At 53.2% G+C, this 17,684-nt stretch overlaps 7 protein-coding genes across 7 annotated transcripts; 4 read left to right on the top strand and 3 right to left on the bottom strand.

Annotated features, from left to right (window-relative positions):
• Positions 1 to 910: 910 nt before the first annotated feature.
• Positions 911 to 2,865, top strand: B0T23DRAFT_47762 (cytochrome P450). Its single transcript, XM_062841326.1, has 2 exons — positions 911 to 2,073; positions 2,125 to 2,865. The coding sequence occupies exons 1-2, from the start codon at positions 1,052 to 1,054 to the stop codon at positions 2,786 to 2,788; spliced, it is 1,686 nt and encodes a 561-aa protein (XP_062688341.1). The 5' UTR covers positions 911 to 1,051; the 3' UTR covers positions 2,789 to 2,865.
• A 76-nt stretch (positions 2,866 to 2,941) lies between these two features.
• B0T23DRAFT_400013 (HSP20-like chaperone) lies at positions 2,942 to 3,589 on the bottom strand (the record flags this gene model as incomplete). Its single annotated transcript, XM_062838459.1, has 1 exon — positions 2,942 to 3,589. One exon carries the CDS (start codon positions 3,587 to 3,589, stop codon positions 2,942 to 2,944), a length of 648 nt encoding a protein of 215 aa, XP_062688340.1.
• A 1,058-nt stretch (positions 3,590 to 4,647) lies between these two features.
• Positions 4,648 to 5,813, top strand: B0T23DRAFT_47766 (uncharacterized protein). The gene is made up of 2 exons (XM_062841327.1): positions 4,648 to 5,620; positions 5,685 to 5,813. Exon 1 carries the CDS (start codon positions 4,781 to 4,783, stop codon positions 5,618 to 5,620), a length of 840 nt encoding a protein of 279 aa, XP_062688339.1. The 5' UTR covers positions 4,648 to 4,780; the 3' UTR covers positions 5,685 to 5,813.
• A 954-nt stretch (positions 5,814 to 6,767) lies between these two features.
• On the top strand, positions 6,768 to 8,532 carry B0T23DRAFT_390308 (uncharacterized protein). Its single transcript, XM_062837868.1, has one exon. The coding sequence runs from the start codon at positions 7,215 to 7,217 to the stop codon at positions 8,118 to 8,120; it is 906 nt and encodes a 301-aa protein (XP_062688338.1). The 5' UTR covers positions 6,768 to 7,214; the 3' UTR covers positions 8,121 to 8,532.
• A 770-nt stretch (positions 8,533 to 9,302) lies between these two features.
• B0T23DRAFT_433023 (prokaryotic phospholipase A2-domain-containing protein) lies at positions 9,303 to 10,136 on the top strand (the record flags this gene model as incomplete). Its single annotated transcript, XM_062840409.1, has 2 exons — positions 9,303 to 9,718; positions 9,788 to 10,136. The coding sequence occupies 2 exons, from the start codon at positions 9,303 to 9,305 to the stop codon at positions 10,134 to 10,136; spliced, it is 765 nt and encodes a 254-aa protein (XP_062688337.1).
• Positions 10,137 to 10,661: 525 nt separating this feature from the next.
• Positions 10,662 to 12,303, bottom strand: B0T23DRAFT_408521 (uncharacterized protein; the record flags this gene model as incomplete). The annotated part of the gene is made up of 3 exons (XM_062839305.1): positions 10,662 to 11,597; positions 11,637 to 11,641; positions 11,817 to 12,303. The coding sequence occupies 3 exons, from the start codon at positions 12,301 to 12,303 to the stop codon at positions 10,662 to 10,664; spliced, it is 1,428 nt and encodes a 475-aa protein (XP_062688336.1).
• A 275-nt stretch (positions 12,304 to 12,578) lies between these two features.
• B0T23DRAFT_47710 (Six-hairpin glycosidase-like protein) lies at positions 12,579 to 15,631 on the bottom strand. Its single transcript, XM_062841325.1, has one exon. It carries the CDS (start codon positions 15,227 to 15,229, stop codon positions 12,854 to 12,856), a length of 2,376 nt encoding a protein of 791 aa, XP_062688335.1. The 5' UTR covers positions 15,230 to 15,631; the 3' UTR covers positions 12,579 to 12,853.
• Positions 15,632 to 17,684: the final 2,053 nt, after the last annotated feature.

Raw genomic sequence — 17,684 nt, 5'->3', positions numbered from 1 at the left:
TGGTACTTCTTGATAGCCCAGCAGACCATGCTTACAGTATCCGGTGAATCACCGCGGCCATCGTGCGTCAACCCTTCAAGTCCTTGGATGTTAAGTCCCGGCACTGGTCTGTTGCATTTTGAACGTTCAGGTGAAATACAATGTACCCGTACGTTTTGGCCCGTGTGGAGTACTTAGAGACGAGAGTGTCGAGGACATGGTTGTAGAAGCCGACGTTGGTCGGGTTTCTGAAGTCGGTGATTATTTGGCGACGGTGAGGGGTGGGGATATGCTGATTAGCCTAGATGGAGACGGGAAGGAGGTGTGACTAAGAGGGGATGGGGAGGGCCAACGACCGTCCGTGGTGGCCACAACGAGTGGTCAATTCCTATCCACCATACATCCGCGATATCGTGGGAAGATTTCAACAAGAAATAATGGGAAGCTAGTAAGCACTGCCGACGACGAGCATTCATCAAAGACCTCATGGGTGGTCGTTAATGCCAAGAAACGTTCCATCGTGAGAACCTCTTTGGCCGATACGATTGGTGGGGTTTTTAACACACTTGGCTCGTGCACGATGCGGGGGATGATGAGCATTTTCCTTGCCATTCAATTCAAACACGGAACGTCTTCTCGCCCTTTGCGATCGCCTCAGCCTCCCACATCTCTCTTGACCGCGGCTCCTTTGACAGCAAAAGATATGATCAGTACCAAAGGGATCACCCTGTCTCTCGGCGTTGACAATGCCTCCACCGTCTCGTTCCTCAATGTCTCTCCAGTCGTCTGACGCGGCCCGTCGCACGATACTCTGACAACCGACAACTTTGTTGGTCAATCGGCTCCGGCGTCCGTGGGATCTGACCAACCATTATTGCGAGCGAACCAATGAGGTCACCAGCTTCCTGGTTTGTCGATGCTTCGTTGACAATCAGATGCCAAGGATGCCTCGGCTAGCCCAGCCCGGGCGCTCATTCGCATCCAAAACCTCGACACCACATCCCTCCGATTTTGGCTCTAGCGATAGCTTCCTGGCCCTCAGATCACACGAGAGCCAGTACTTGCCGTGATCATGCCGCCGACCGGCAACCCGTTCAATTTCGCGCGAATTACTCTGCTAGCCCTGGTCGAGGTGCTTATCGTCAAGAAAACCAGCTATCGCCATGTTCTCCCCATCTCTACCACATCGCTGGTCCTGGCGATCCTCGCATTAAACTACGTCTTCCTTCTCGCCTGGAAGCTGTATCTATACCCCGTCTACCTCCACCCTCTCTCAAAGTTCCCAGCACCAAAGGTCGTCGACCTCTGGCGAGTGCTGGCTCGTTTTCGGGGAAAGGTCCCGCCTGGCCAGCTACTCCTCGAACTAGCCGAGCGTACCCCCAACGATGGCATCATCATTCTACAAGGAGGATTCGGTACTTCCATGCTGATTACCAAGCCCGCACCCCTTGCCGACATACTCGTCCATCGTCCGTACGACTTCGTCAAGCACGACGCGATACGAAATTTCCTGCGTCCGATTCTAGGCAATGGCCTGGTTATTGTCGAGGGCGAGCAGCACAAATTCCTGCGCAAGAATACACAGCCGGCATTCAAATTCGGTCATATCAAGGAGCTCTACCCAACAATGTGGACCAAGGCGATTGAGATGAACCATGTTTTGAAGGAAGAGCTCAGAGAGAAGGGCAAGGACACGAGCGTCGAGATCAATGCCTGGGCGGGCAAAGTCACCTTGGACATTATTGGCATCGCTGCCTTTGGCCGTGACTTTCACGTACTCGAAAGGCCCAATCATCCTCTGGTCAAGAATTATGCCGACCTCCTAGAGCCAGGGCCAGCAAAGTTCGCCTACTTCTTCCTGGCCCTGACACTCTCTCGAAAGTTTGTCGACCTGTTCCCTTGGGAAATTTCTAGGAGATTCAACCGAACGACCTCCAATATAAGAAGGATATGTGCCGAACTTGTTCGCGAAAGAAAGGCAGCAATTGAAAAGCTTGGAGACGACCAGTTCGATATCCTGTCCCTGCTTATCAGAAGCAATAACTTTTCCGAGGCCGAGTTGGTCGATCAGCTTCTGACCTTTCTGACCGCTGGGTGAGCCGGTTCAACAGTCTTCGCGCATGGGCTTTCCACTGACAATCACAGCCACGAAACGACTTCTTCCGCCTTTACCTGGGCTGTCTATAAACTCGCCCAGGACGGCGAAGTTCAATCCACTCTTCGGTCCGAACTTAAACGCGCCTTACCCGACTTTCCCAGGTTTGCGCCTGGTCAGGACATTGCCAGTATCCTCGAACATCTCCCATATCTTAATGGTGTCATGAACGAGACCCTCCGTCTCTACCCTACGGTCCCTATGACTGTCCGCACCGCCACCTGCGACACAACTGTATTGGGTCATCCGATAAAGAAGGGCACAGAGATCATGATCTCGCCTTGGCTTATCAATCGATATTCCGACAACTGGCCCAGCGCATCAACAGAGTTCGTACCGGAGAGATGGATCGACCAAGAGGGCACGCACATTGCAGAGGACGGGACCGAACAGCCGACACAGAAGCCTAACAACACCGGCGGAGTAACGAGCAACTACGCCCAGATGACGTTCCTCCATGGTCCAAGAAGCTGCATTGGTCAAGGTTTCGCCAAGGCTGAGCTTCGATGCTTGCTTGCCGCGTTTGTTTTGGCATTTGAGTGGGAGCTTGGGATGGACGAAAAAGACGTCATGCCTGACGGTGTAATCACAATCAAGCCCAACAACGGGATGCACTTGATATTACGGAGTCTTGACGGGCACCAAAACGGCTGATTTGCTTTTGTATCGAAGGACTAATATCCATCTCCCGCTTCCATCCCTTCATCTCAATCTTTCTCTTCTTGGCCGACATCTGCTTCGGCGCCAGGACCCTAAGTACCTGTAGTGTCCCTGGGGACACAAACTAATATCCAAATGCCACTATCATCACTTGACCTCAATCTTCCTTCCCTTTTGCGGCTGGTGCTTTGGCGCCACGACCTTGAGTATGCCCTTCTCGAGCGTCGCATCAATATCCAACTCCTCCAATGGCCCTGGGAAAGCAAACTCGCGCCCAAACTCGCCAACATGGCGTTCCCGCAAGAAGAAGCGAACAAATGTGTCATCTTTCTTCGCACCCTTCTTTCCTCCAGCCTTTTTCTCCGCTTCCGTCTCGGCACTGCCTTCGCCCTCGGCCTTCTGCTTCTCCTTTCCTTTATCCTCCTTTCCCTTACTCTCCTTCGCGCCACCTTCTTCCTCAGGAGTAGGGTCGTATTCCCGCTCAATTCGCCCATAGATCAAGAGAGTATTCGGCTCCGTCAGTTCGATATGGATATCGTCCCTGTCAGCACCGGGAACCTCGCCGTACAGCTCGTAGGCATCCTTGGTCTCGCGAATGTCGAAGCGCGGGCTGAAACCCCGACTCTTACGGCCCCAACGGCCGCCGCCGCCGCCATGTTGGATGCGAGGAGGACGGGGCGGCTCTTGACCGCCCGAGACTTCGCGGCTATAGGTGTCGAAGTCATCGAGGAGCCGGAAGAGGGTGGTGAAGTTTGGGTCGCTGGTGGCGAAGTCGGAGGGAAAGGTGAAAACCATCTTGGCGTTTGGGCTTTTGCTTGATGTTTAAGTCAAGCTGATAATCAGCTGGAGTGGAACAACGATGAATTGTGAGAGAATTATTCGGCTGTTGATGGCGGTAATTCTCCAAGTTGGTGTTGTTTGAATCGAGACCATAAGAACACGGCCGGGGACTTGGAGCTGCCCTTTGCCCCTCTTAAACCGGCCCTCAGCTTTGACCTTTGTCGTTGCTCAGGTGATGTGTGACGCACTTCCGCTGTAGTTGCCAACGAATATCGATGTCACAGAAACGTCATGTCGGCAATCAGATACTGGAGTCTCGTATAGGGACACGGGCACTGCACTGACAACAATGACGCCCTTCCTACGTACGGCACTGGATACGATACCGTACAAACTCGGGAAATTCGGATTTCAGGTCCGCAGGAAACTATGCCAGCGATTTTCCTCTGGTGAATCAAGCAGTCGCAGGAACTTCCCTAACTCGGCTACGTACCTGATGCCTAAGGGTCCAAAGGCTGGACGATTCACTCAAACAAATCACCGGCAGGGAACTTCCAGCGAATCTGCAATTCGGATCTCGTGAAACTCGTTTTCATGCCACCACCCAGACTATAACGCTAGCAGCGAAGGGCTTTTTAGGCAGTTTCTTTTGAAATTGATGATCTGGACCATACGACTGAACTCCCAGTGACATCGAGGGACCATGCCCCATCGGTTCATCTCTAGTATTTGGAGTGTTCAAGCGTAAACCATCTGCGGACGCCTCAGCATCCTGCGACTGAATACGAAGCTGGTAAACAGGGTCGACCATACAAAAACTGCTACAACTCCATGATGGGCGCACGTCATGAAGCCAGCCATGGTGGTTGTCAGGGTGACATCTTGACCATTGTTCGAATTGTTTCGAGTCTGACTTGAACGTAAATACTTCGGCCAGCATCCTGTTGGACTTTGTCTCGGTTTCTTTTCAACTTTCGAATGCCATTCTTTTTGTGTCAATTTCAGGAGTTTACAACCAACTTTGCAACTCTCACTGACAGTCTTTTCATTCCGACACTCACAGTACTCACTACGTCTCGACAGACAGACAAACAAACAACGAGCAACCTCAGCAACAAAACATTATCGTTACCGTCACCAATCACTACCCTATAAAGGATTCCACATTCACTTTACCAGCGTGTCGCTGGAAAACACAACGCCAAAATGACGTTTACTCTCACTAATACCATCCTCTCGCTCGTCTCTCTCTTCATCAGCCTCACCTCAGCCGCCCCAATTGCCGGTGGTTTTGGCGGTTTCGGTCGCAACGCTGTCGCCGGTGGCTTTGGTGGTTTTGGTCGTAGCGCTGTCGCCGGTGGCTTCGGTGGTTTTGGGCGCAACGCTGTAGGCGGTGGCTTCGGCGTCGGTTTCAACGCCGCTCCCTACGGCTTCGGTTTCAACCGCGCCTTCAACAACTTTGCCGCCTACCCCTACGGCTACGGCCTCGGCTTCAACCGAATCAACGCGTTCCCCTACGGCATGGGCTTCGGCCGCGTGAACAGTGTCGACCCCCCTACCATGATCAAGGCCGAGGGCGGCTGCTCTGAGTGCATCAAGGAAGCGCCCGTCTACGTCAACAACGTGCCGCCTCCGCCGGAGCCCAACCCAGCGCCCATCATTTACAACGAGATCCCCGCCGCCAAGCCGAGCCCGCCTCCAATGGTGATCAACGATATCCAGTCTCCTCCTCCTCAGGCTCCTCCTACCATTATGAACAATGTCATTCCCAACATGGAACCTAACGTCCCGCCTACTGTGATCAATAACCGACCCCCTGCTCCGGAGAAGCCTATGCCGCCCATGGTCGTCAACAATAACGTCGCGGAAGATTGCGAATGCGATGATTGCGGCTGTAATCCCGGCGCTGCCGAGTTGGTTCAGCAGGATGTCGAGTACGTTGAGCAACCGGCGGTTGCGTATATGCCGGTCGGCTCTTCAAGCGTGGTAGAGAACGTCGTTAATGATGGTGTGGCGTATGGAGGGCAGAGTATTGTTTATCCTTAGGTAAGGACACCATTGCCCCCAGAAATCTGATCAAGCCTTTTGATTGCTGACGATGATGACTTAGGGTGACCAAAAGATTGACGCTCGTTTTTAGAGAGGAAGACGCCTTGTAGCTGGGACTGCTAGGCAGCATCTGGGCCTTGAAGGTTCGACGGAGAGGAGGGAAGGAGAAAGAATAACCCGATTCATGAATGGTCTCGCTTCGTTTGAGGACCATTGCCCCACTGTCATTCAAACAACACAAAGATACTCTTACAATTTCACCTGATTATGCCAAAGCCTCTTTCTCGATAGCACTGCTGGTGACGAACAGCGCATTTGTTATGGGTTTTGTTGTGTGGTTGTGTAAGTCGTGTCCCTTGGGTCGTCGTCGACTTTGAGCAAGCGTCCCGCCCGCTGTGTGACTCCATCAGATATCTCACAACTCTTGTGTGTTTCGGGAATCCTTGGTACATGCATACCTAGTGACATATGATCTTCGAGTCTCGACCGTCTCTTAAATCGAATGCGAAATGCTGAACTTGATAAGTCAGCATGCTTGAGACATGCTGTCCACGTGTTGCTATGTACCCCTAAGGGGGGGGCACCCTGTTGTTGTCTTGCGCTGTCGGCTTGGCAGGGTCTACGCCCATGAACGGGCAACACCATCGATGTCTAAAAACAATTTTCCAGGTACACTACACATGCGGAAGATCATTTTCTTCGCAAAAGCCTTATTCCCATGCGCTAATCTTCATCGCGTACTTTATATAGCATACATTTGCGTCTTTCCCGCTCACTCCCGAATCGGAGCACGGCACATGGTATGTGACTCTGTCGTCGTCGTGAAGGGGAAAAAAAACAAAAAAGAAGATGGCTGGAGGAGGAGGAGCCAGGTTCACGTAGTGGGTCAACCAACCGCCTGAAATGATTCGATCCCTGTTGTAACGGCCCGCTCTCCAAAGGGCGCCAAAACTTGGCACCGGGGCTTTTGACGCCGTCCGATTCGACGATAGCCGTCCACTACCCTCAATGATGTCATCCCCAACCACCGTTTCACGAAGAAGGCCGAAGGGGGGTTGAGCGCGCGAGGGAAGCTGAAAGGTCCAGCCTCCAGCCTCCAGAGTGACAGAGCCGGTCGAATGCAACCAATGCCAAAATACGAGCAACTTCTTGCATGCCTGGGCCCTGGCATGGCTGGCATGGCTGGCGGATGTCTACCTGACGTACCGACGGGGCTTGGTGGGAGGAGAAAGAGATAGAAAGGCTCTTCATGCATCTGCAGGGCGTCTTTTTTTTTTTTGTTTTTTGTTTTGTTTTTGTTTTCCCTTTGAAAATTTCTCTCCTTCAAACACCAACAAATTGCAACCCGCGATCTTTGTGAGCGCAGCTGTTAGCGGAGCTTTGAAGATCTCCTGGGCGTGTGCATCCCCAGCAGCCAAGAAAGCAACCCCAGCCAATCGCTACACCTCCAAAGTCCAAACCACGTTTGTTGTCGAACCCTCCCGAACCAGAACTTCAACAACGGGTACCCGCGCAATCTTCGCCGAAGAAAAGGGACAAAAACAAAGGATTCCAAAAGACGGGCAACAAAGCCAAAGAAAGACATTACACAATGGCCCCCTTTCCATTGAATCTCGGGGTTCCCCACATAGACGCCGCCGAACTCCTCTCCCACCTCAAGCAGCTCGCAGCGCCATCGCCAGTGGCCCCCGCGCCTACAGCTGCCCCAACCGCCGCCGCCGTTCTCGAAGACCGTCAATACTATGGCTCCGTTCCGGCCGCGCCCAACTACGGCTCCGTGCCGCCCAGCTATATCTCGGCCCAGCACCCCACGGTAATCTACACCCAAGGACCGGCCGTGACCGATACTGTTACCACCACCGTCTTCCCTCCTGCCTCGGGCGTTTCCTCTGCAACCTCGTCCGCCACCGTCATCCCAGTAGTTGGCGAGACGCACAATCACGACGGCGGCCTGTCGGGTGGCGCCATCGCCGGCATCGTCATCGGTGTCATCGCCTTCCTCATCCTCTTGGCCCTCCTCTTCTGGTGGCTTGGCGCCTGCGGCAGGAGGAGGCGTCGTGATGATCATTACTACCATGAGGACGTTATCTCATCATCCGCCTCGTCCAGCTCTGGTGGTGGCGGCGGCGGCGGCGGTGCTGCTTATATCTCGCGCCAGACAAGGAGGACGGAACGTGTCTATGGGAGCAGCGGCGCTGCGGCGGGAATGAGAGGCGGCGGCATGAGCGAGACGGATAGTAGTGTGAGCAGTGTCAGCATGTGCTCGTGTGGATGCGGAGCGGTGGCGGGCGCGTGCAAGAGGGAACAGAGGCGCCATTCTAGGCACAGGTCCGGTTCCAAGCACGTGCATCACTATCGGAAGGTGTCGAGACATGAATCGAGGCACAGGAGCGCGTCGAGGCACGAGGGTCGGGGGAGGAGTGTAGGGGCGAGCGAGAGTGAGATGAGGGAGACGCCGAGGGTTTATAGGTACACAAGCGAGAGGGAGAGCAGGTAGAAGCATGGGTGGGGGTGCGTGGTGATGTGGTTACGAATAGGTGACCATGAAGCTTTGCGCTACCGTGCAAGACGTTAGTCCGGGGAAAGCAGCTTGGATGGATCATGATAAATAAACCTTGAAGAAATGACTGGGACGATGGGGATATGGATGGAATTTGGATATATCTGGATATGTATGGGCTTAGCACGATTTGGTGATTCTCGATGAAGACAAGAGAAGCAGGACTGGGAAATGAGAGACGGATTCTGATGTATCAGTTGGTTAGTCTGTGAATACCAAGGCAAGACAATTAGCATGACTATATCGTCACTCTCATGGCGTACCTTTTATGAAGGTTGACAGAATCCTCCCCTTCTGTGAGCCTTCCTCGAACGTGTCCTGAACGTGTCCTCTCGGTATTCATGACAACCAACTTCTCAACAGGTCAGGATTCTCGCCATGTGCTTCAAGCCTAGAGGTAGCCAAGTCAAGTGCCTGGCCGGCGTATTTCCCTGCAGACCTGGATAAAGTCAGGGCGGTCACATCAGCAAGGTAGTCCGGCAGACACTCAGGCGCTGAACACGCCAACCAAGGGAACAAATTGTAAAGACAAGTTCGTTGTCCTGCTGGAAAGCCCCAAAATGTCTTTGACCGGGCTGGTTGCCAGCACAACAACATTTTGGGTGCGTTATCGGTGAGTGGCCACAAGGAGCTGATGCATATATCAAGATTTTGGGGCAAGAGCCATCTTGGAACGTTTCGTAATTGCACCCGCTGCATGATGGCTTACCTTTTCAGTTGGCAAGAGCATGTGCCGTGTCAAGTGGTATGTATCGGCGACCGGGACAAGATGGCAGTGACACTTATCCACCAAAATGACTCCTTCCATGTCCTGTTGGAGAAATAATCCTGATCAGGGACAGCGCAAGAGGTCAGTACTTGTGCTTGCTGACAAGCCCAAGGCAATTGCATGCAGCTGCCTGTGTAGAGTCGGAGACGAAACTTCCCCATCGGTCGTCCGCAATGCATTTGCTTGCTGCGAGATTGACAACCAAGGCCAGCTGCTGGCCGTCCCACCAAGATATAAATTCCCCCAGACTCCATCACTTCCAGAGCTTCTGGTAGTCCTCTCCATCTCTCAACCTCTTCCGCTACCAGTGATCCGTCGCCTACAGCCAGGGTAACTCCCAACCAGACACCATGAAACCATTCTCCCTCATGTCGCTGCTGGTCACAGCCTTCATGAGCCTCATGTTGGCCACCACCGCTCTCTCCAGCCTTCCACTCGACAACCGGCGGGGACTCGACGAACATCCCCCAGTCAAGGGTAACCCCCCAAACACCGGCTTCGAGCTGGACTGGTGCAAGTACACAGCCGGCATGTTATTCCAGTGGGATCTCCCGACGTTTATCAAGCACCGCGAGGCAAACTTCAGCCTCGGACGGCTGACATGGGACTGGTCGTCGGATGGGTGTACCCACGTCTTGGACTATCCAGCCGGCTTCCCATTCAAGCCGGCGTGCCAGCGTCACGACTTTGGATACCGGAACTACCAGGTCCAATTCCATTTTACCCCGCGTGCTAGATGGAAGATTGACGAGAATTTCCTCAAGGAGTATGTTTTGATCGACCGCAATCAGCTCTTCAATGGCATCGAGCGAGGCTAACGTATAACGTGTTCTAGCATGAAATTCCAGTGCAAAGGGCACAACATCTTCAACGCCTGCCACTTCATGGCACATATTTATCATTGGGGAGTCCGACAATTCTATAGAGGCCATGAGCAATACCGTGAAAGTGAGCCGTCTCACAAGATGATGGACACGATGGTCGCTTCTGAATCGATGGACGCTGCTGAATCGATGGACGTGTTTGATGGGATGGACGCCGATGAAGCGAGGGACGCTCGCAATCCATATCTTTCTGAAGAGAAGACCAAAGCGTACTACGATCGTGCCGTAGCGCGTTACAACAAGTGCGTCGAGGAAGCCCTGGCACAAGGCATTGACCTTCAGAAATACTGGGCCGCTTAGAGGTTGTCATGGAGCAAGACAAGGTACTTTGGGGCTTTGCAAAGCGCAGATGGATTGGCATACTTGGGTAATCTTTTGGCTTTCAAGTCAATAGATCTCACGGTGGAAGATCAGGTTTCCATGTACAGTGTTAAAAGCTTATCGCTTCCATCAGCCTTATCGAAGGCTTATAAAGGGTGTCCGATCCACACCAGTCATGTGTACAAACTCGTGAACCTTATGTTCACTCCTTTCCTCCTTCTGTTCCTTACTCTCAATCAAGAATCTTTGCCATACATGTCTTCGTTCCATTCTTCCGCTTCAATATATAGTCCAAAGAGCGACTGGTTAGATGGTAAAAAGAACAGCAAGTAAAATCAATCAACAAGTGGGAATCGATTCATTGAAAAGCTGACTAAAAGAAAAGGGAAAAAGCCACATGGTATGGCTTCAATATAACAAATCGTTAGTGCTGTATGACGCGCGCAACAGATAGTAAAAGATCTCAACTCACCCTTCCACAATCGGTATGAACCCCCCTCCCCGCTACAAATTCCCAATAGTCCACAACGTCTGCCCATTGCTCCCCGTAACGGTCACCCACGGCGGCTCCCTCGAGAACGTCAACAGCTGCCCACTGCCATCTGTTCCCGACGCCCAAAGCGGTCCGTTCCCATCGTACATGACAAAATTTCCGTCAATCCCAAAGGCAAGCAAACACTGCGATCCATCCGGCCCACAAGCCGACGAGAACCGACTGCTCGCCCACTTGACCGTCCACACGCCTCCGGTCGTGTCAATCCCAACCACGTTCCCGTCACCCTGCACCTGCACATGAAAGTCCCTTAGCGAAACCACCCTTGAAGTCGACGCATCCACAGACAACGTATTTGGCAAAAAGGATTTCGTGTCCGGCAGCGGCGGCGCCGGATTCGTCAGGCAAAGCCAGTTCGACGCGTTCGTCGACAGCGCAGTAAACTGCGACTGTATGACATTCGGGCCCGACGACCCCGTCACGCCAGCCGGGTAATACACCAACTGCTCCGAATCCGCAAAAGCAGCTTGCTGCACCGCTCCACACCCTGACGCCGAAGCGAACGAGGACGAAGGGGTCGTTACCCCGCTGACCGAGTTACCCGTCACCGTGAGACCACCTAGCCAGCCGTTCATGACGATGGAGAAGCCGACGTTGCCGGTAAACACGTTGTTGGTGACGGTGACTTGTCCGAAATTGGTTTCCGGGTGCGGGTTGCTCCAGACTTGGGAGCCCATGCCGATTCCCAAGTTGATGAAGCTACCTGGCCCGCCGGTGATGGTGTTGGAGGAGACAACGACGCCCGAGTAGTTGCCCGACCAGGTGGGGTCGACCATGTTGATACCGCCGAATTGCAGGCCGGAGGAGGAGGAGGTGATTGTGTTGCGGAGGATGTGGGAGCCGGGGGAGCCGAAGATTACGATGCCGCCGTCTGTGGCACCTGTGATCTACTCATTGTTTTAATTTGGCTTTGTCAGTTCATGAACACTTCCTTGTACAAGATATCTAGGTAGTCTAGGCCAGGGGTACAGATCCTTAGGTAGGTGGTGGTAAGGTAGGTAGGTAGGTAGGTAGGTAGGTAGGTAGGTAGGTAGGTAGGTAGGTAGGTAGGTAAGGAACTCACAGTGTTATCAGTCACGGTCGTATCCATACACTCAATACTCAACCCATCCGCCCACAAGCCATTTCCAAGAGAGCATCACCCCCAAAGTAGCCGGCATTGGGCTGGTTGCCGTCTACCTGGATGTTGAGCACCTTGACGTTGTTTTGCCAGTTACCGCGGATGGCTGAGGTGACGGTGCTGCCTGGCTGAATCAGGATGGTGGCCCGGCTGGAATCGGTTGGGTAACCCTGGGTGGATAGTTCCTGTCCCGGAGCAGTGAAGACGACGGGGGCGGTGATGGGAATGGTTACTCCCGGGCAGAGTGAGACGATGGTGTTGGCACCGCCGGAGGAGAACAGGGCGTTTATGGTCGACTGGGTGCCGGTTGAAAGGCAGGAGGATTGACGTGGGGTGATGGTCATGGCATCATCGGTGGTGTTGGTGGCTTGGGCAGAGCCGCCATGAGCTGCTTCGGGACTGGGTATGGCGTGGGCGAGAGACAGGAAGTGAAAGGCCAGTGGCAGTGCCAAGGCATGGAAAAGAATCTTCATTTTCTTGATCAACTGATGCTAAGTTGCAAATTGCAATTGAGACCTTGCTGTCAAACTGCTCTCAAATTGTTACCATGAGGTTAGCCTCTTATACATGGCCGTTGAGGTCTGATGAGTAAGCTTAAAAAATCGCGGTGAAGCCGGCACTCCAGTGAGATCTTGGGGTCAATATTGGGCTGAGTAATCTCAACGCCAACATTGAACACTATCGACAGCGATGTTACGCAAGCTCGTGTTGACAACCAGGTAAGGTAAGGGGTAGAATCAATCACCATCACCATTGCTATGGGGCTGGCTACAAACAGTAAGCAACAACACCATCACCCCAACAAAGTTGGTGCCTGGACCGATCTTGCTTCCCCGAATGAGTATCCATAGAGATCATTTCCACAATGGGAACCCCATGGCACCGTATGCGAACATGGAAACAAACAGCCACCCAAAATGCTACGCCAACTGATCTTCAACCGAGAGCCCAGCTTGTGTCTTTTCCATCTTCTTTTCTAACGTCGCAGCAGCGCAGGATATCGGACGACTATACACCACAAACTTACGGAATGATCACTGTGAGGTTGTACGTCTGACCTGGCTCGATGTCCTTGACGTGAGGCGCAGGCAGGACCTCGTCGCCATTCCTGACAGTGACCTCCTTGACACTGCCACGACGAATGTCGACATTGAAGGTGGCGCCCCGGAACTCGCGAGTGACCTTCATGCTGTTCCAGGAGCTCGGTAACTGTGGCCGGATGAGTAGACCTTTGCCATCGCCGCGCAAGCCACAGAGCCCTTCGATGATGCAGCGGTAAACCCAAGAGATGGTACCGGTGTTAAACAACTGACTGGACCGCCCAGCGGTGCGTGGGAACTGCTTCCAGGCGCCTCGGTAGTAGTTGGGAATGTAGATGGGCAGCTGGCCTCGTTGAATATAGTCGGCGTCAGTAGGACCAGGGAGCATTTGCCGTAACAGGGTAAATGCTCGGTCTTGCTGTGCTCCAAGCTCGTACAGGCTATGTATGAAGAAGATTCCAGCGTGGTTGTACACAGCGGCGTTCTCGGCCGAGCCAATGGCCTTTTGCGTTACGCGACCAACATCCTCGCGCATCTTGGTGTAAGGGGGACCGAACATCTGGATACCATATGGTGTGTTGAGATGCGAGTCAATTTGGGGCAACATCTTGTCAATCTGTTCAGGGCTGGCAGCACCGCTGAGGATGGACCAGGACTGGGGGTTCAACCAGATGCGGCCTTCCTTATCCTCCTTGATGCCAAAGACAACATTGTCGTCAGTGATGCCGCGAGCAAACCATTCACCGTCCCAAAGATGCTCGTTTGCAGCAGCGTTGCATGCGTCGGCACCCTCACGGAAGCGCTTGGCGAGATCGGTCTCGCCTTCATGATCGCAAACCTTGGCCCAAATGTTGAGGGAAAAGGCCGTGGCTAGAGTGAGCCAGCCAGAAACACCCTTGCCCTTGTAGCCCACCATGTTCATGGGATCACACCAGTCACCCTGGGCAATGTAACTCAGACCACGAGGGTCACGAGACTTGAGCAACCAGTCCATAGCACGGCAGAAGCGCTCGAAGACGGTGAACTCGTCGCCGTTGGCACTCGGCACTTTCTCCTTTAGCAAGCTGTAATCACCGGTCTCGTTGAGGTATGCCTCCAGTGTAACTGGCAACCACACACAGTGATCAGTGTGAGGTACCTGGTTAATGTATTTGAGCTCGGCACCCTCAACCAAAAGGATGCCGTCGGGCATGGCGCCGGTAGCTTCTTGCTGGGCAATGGCTGTGAGGAAAGCCCTGCGGGTTACTTCGGGCTTGATGTAGTTCATGCCCATGTTGTCCTGTAGGTAGTTGCGAGTTTGTGGATCAGTGGTCAAGCGGTTGACATCGCCGTGGTAGTAGACCTGTCGGGGCAGCCAGTTGTTGATGAAGTTGTCGAGATCCTTATCTGGGGTTTCCACGTGGAGACATCCGCGCCCACGGGCCATGTAAGCGGCGTAGTCAGCTGCAGTCTGTTCGAAACCTTCCTTGCTTAGGTACTTGGACCGCAAGGCTCCGATCTCAGCTTCATCATAGGCGGGGCCAAAGAGGAACCGGTACTCTTGTTGCTCGCCCGTGTCAAGAGCAATCTTGTATTGCACAGCTGCCGTGGGAGTTTCGTACCGCGCATCACTGCCGCTGAGATTCCTGTCTTGTAAGGCACTGGGTTTGTGAAGACCACCCTCACCTTCGAAGACTTGCTGACTGGCTTCCCAGGAGTCGGGAGGGATCTCACAAAGGAAGTAAGTCTTGTCCTTGAGATACTTGTTCTTGAAGTAGTCGGCGGCCTTCTGGTAAGGGGTGACACAGCTGGCAACAATTCCGTTGAGGTCATGATTCCACTCGGCCGACTGGTTCATCCACGACATGTATCCAATGGGGAAGTAGGGGGTCACACTGAGTTTCCGAGGACGGCTTGAAAGGTTTTTGACTTTGATGGTCCAGAGTTCGGCAACATGGTGGGTGGGGAGGCCCATGGTCATCTCCACGCGAACTCCCATCGACTCAATGACCCAGAAGACGTCAGTCTTGCCGGCGGAGAAGACAAAGCGGTCGTGTGGGGCGCGGACGGGTTCGTAGGGAGCAGAGAAAAGCTGGCCGGTCTCCTCATCCTTGATGTATACAAAGCGGCCGGGATGGTGGGCGTAGTAGTTCGGCTCCGGTTGCATGAAGGTCTTGGCCTCGATATTGGGCGCATAGGCGTACTTTGCAGGCTCGGGCTGCATGAACTGGGCAGTCGCAAAACCACGGCAGGTGATCTGAATCATCATCTTTTGATTCCATAGAAAGCCAGCGGCCTTGGGCATGGCTGTGGGGTTGGCAAGTTCACAGCGCTCGCCGCCATGGGTCGGGCGGACCAGAGTTGCTATTCTCCTCGTCATCTCGGTTGTGTGTGAAGTTTGGAGAGGGAGAGAAAGGAGACGTGCCTGAGGAGTCAACGATAGACAGGAGAGGATAACAACAAAAGGAAATACAGCTTCCAAATCTTGAGGTGGTCTTTGGCGGCTTTTGTGACTTTTGGACCCAAGGAGGATGTAGTGTCGTCAAGGGTTCAACAACAGAACCTCGGGGTGTGGCATCTAGCCTGCTACCCCAGGCCACTCAAGCAGCTAGCATGGTCAACGGTCAGGGGGAATACATAGCCACTGACCGTTGAGAATTGCCCTCGAGCTTCGATGACTACGGAAACAGTATCCGAGCCCAGCCCCGACACCTAAATAATATCCCGGATTCGCCAGACCTGGATATCAAATCCGAGCACTTTCCTTTTGGCTGTCAGCTGACCAGTTCAATCCTCTTGACTCCGAACAACATTTCAAGACAGGCGTATTTGGCAAAAAGCAATCAGGCCTCCTGACGTAATCCTAAAGGAGCGTCATCCGGGAGATTAGACGGATTGCATAAACGAGCTCACCGCCCTGTGTTGACACTTTCCAGACTCCCACTTGGGCGGGATGTGTGTAGCATTGCGTGGTACCTCGATCATGGTTTGGGCTGCTTGGCCTCGATGCCGAGAAGTTGAACCTGCTGCCTCCACAGTGCCTCTAGCGTTGTTTGGTGTTGCTGTGCCTCAATGAGCCGTCCACAACAATAAAGACGGAATAAGAAATGCGGATGCCCCTAACACAGGCATGGTGGTTTTTGGCATCGAGGGCGGGGATGTCTGCTGTCTGTAAATCCACAGCTCAACTAGCTTCGAATTTGTTGATGTTTCGCTCCTGGCATAATGGTGGACGTGGTTCGGGATTGGTGACGCCTGAGACCAGACGTTGGTGATGTTCGAAGGAAAACGATGCTGTCGAATATTTTGCGCTGCAGTTTTTTTGGTTCACAAGGGCAGGTGTGCCCCCCGCAGTGCAGCGGTTCATGGCCTGAGTGTGGGTGGGTGGGTCCTTCCCCAGTCCAGATCTTGGCCCCTTGTCTTACTCCACCTCCACAAGGCCCAACCCCCCGCGTTCGGCAACTTCGTTTTTGTGAGGGGAAGAGCACCTCCCACAAATTTGTGAATCGAAGACCGCAATATTCCTCCGTGTTGAGGTTATCCGAGGGTTCATGGAGGTACGAATACAGAGAAGACGTATTGGCGTTTCGACACAAAACGAAGTCCCTTTCTACATATGAACCATTGGGCGTTGTAGAGCGACTGAGAAAGAGATGCACCCGTCCACAACTTCCTAACGTCATTCCCGTTGTTGCTGTTTTTATACATCATATGATTTGAAGAGATTGCCCCTGCGGCCCTGCAGGCTTGGTCAGCCACTGTTTCCTTGGGAGGTACAGCTGTGCTTCGGCCCAATCGTGGCAGGCGCGATGGAAGCTTGGCCGAACATTCTGTGTCAGCCAAATCGGTGAGACAGTCTGGAGGGACGGGAAGCACGACAGGACAACGGGTTTACGCTCTGTTACTCTCGATCATAGTCATCTGAATATCACGACCTCTCAAAGATTTATCTTCGAAAAGCTGATCCGTTGTCTCGACCATCACCGTCTCAAATAACCCTTCAAAGGTCTTCCCATGATCTCGAGATTCATCATCTACTTCTTGTGTCGACAGTGACATCACGGAATTATAATCCTGATCACTCATCAAAGAGGTTGCAAATGTACACTGCAATTCAGGCCTGCATTTGCGGGGCTGCGGCAGGTCGAGAGTCCGTGGACATCCATGTAAGCTTCCATCAGTCGCAGTCCTTTTTCATTGTGGGAAGCCCAAAATCAGCGGCATCGGACACCCATCAACCTATTCAGACCACTTTCGGGCCTCCAAACGTCCATCGCCATGCCTCTAACAATCTGACTGGCCCAGTTCTGTCACATTAAGGATGTCTTGTTTGTGCCCATGGGCTATTCCAAGACGTCTGGGTTATATGCCCAACCATCGGTTGCATCGGCATTCTGATATTAAAACAGCCTGTTCATGATTTCGACTTGTCACTTGTCTTACGGAATTCCGGCCTCGAGATACAGTTGATGTTTGGAAGATTATACACTAGAACAAGTTATGTTGACGTTGTCCCTGTCAATGGAGCTCTGGGGTTGACCGGGGTTAGACCGGTCCACAAAGGCGTCGATCCCTCTCATCTCCGCATAGGGTCCCACCTGGCGTCGGATCTCGGGCCGGGTGGGTCTTGTTCCCCGTCACTTCGGGAGTCAACTCCGGGGTGGGTCCCCGGCAGAATGTATCGCTCGCTGTCTTTGCTCCATCTGCAACGACCGGGGTAACGGAAATGCAATGAACGTCGTTCCCGACGTCTGCCACTGTCCGCCATGCTCGCGCTCCCGGTACGTATCTTTTATCTGTACATACAATCCTCCAGCCTCCTTTCGGGCTGGATG

Source organism: Neurospora hispaniola (assembly GCF_033458365.1).
Source record: "Neurospora hispaniola strain FGSC 10403 chromosome Unknown B0T23scaffold_10, whole genome shotgun sequence".
NCBI lineage: Eukaryota > Fungi > Ascomycota > Sordariomycetes > Sordariales > Sordariaceae > Neurospora > Neurospora hispaniola.
This window is presented reverse-complemented; position numbering and strand designations above follow the sequence as displayed.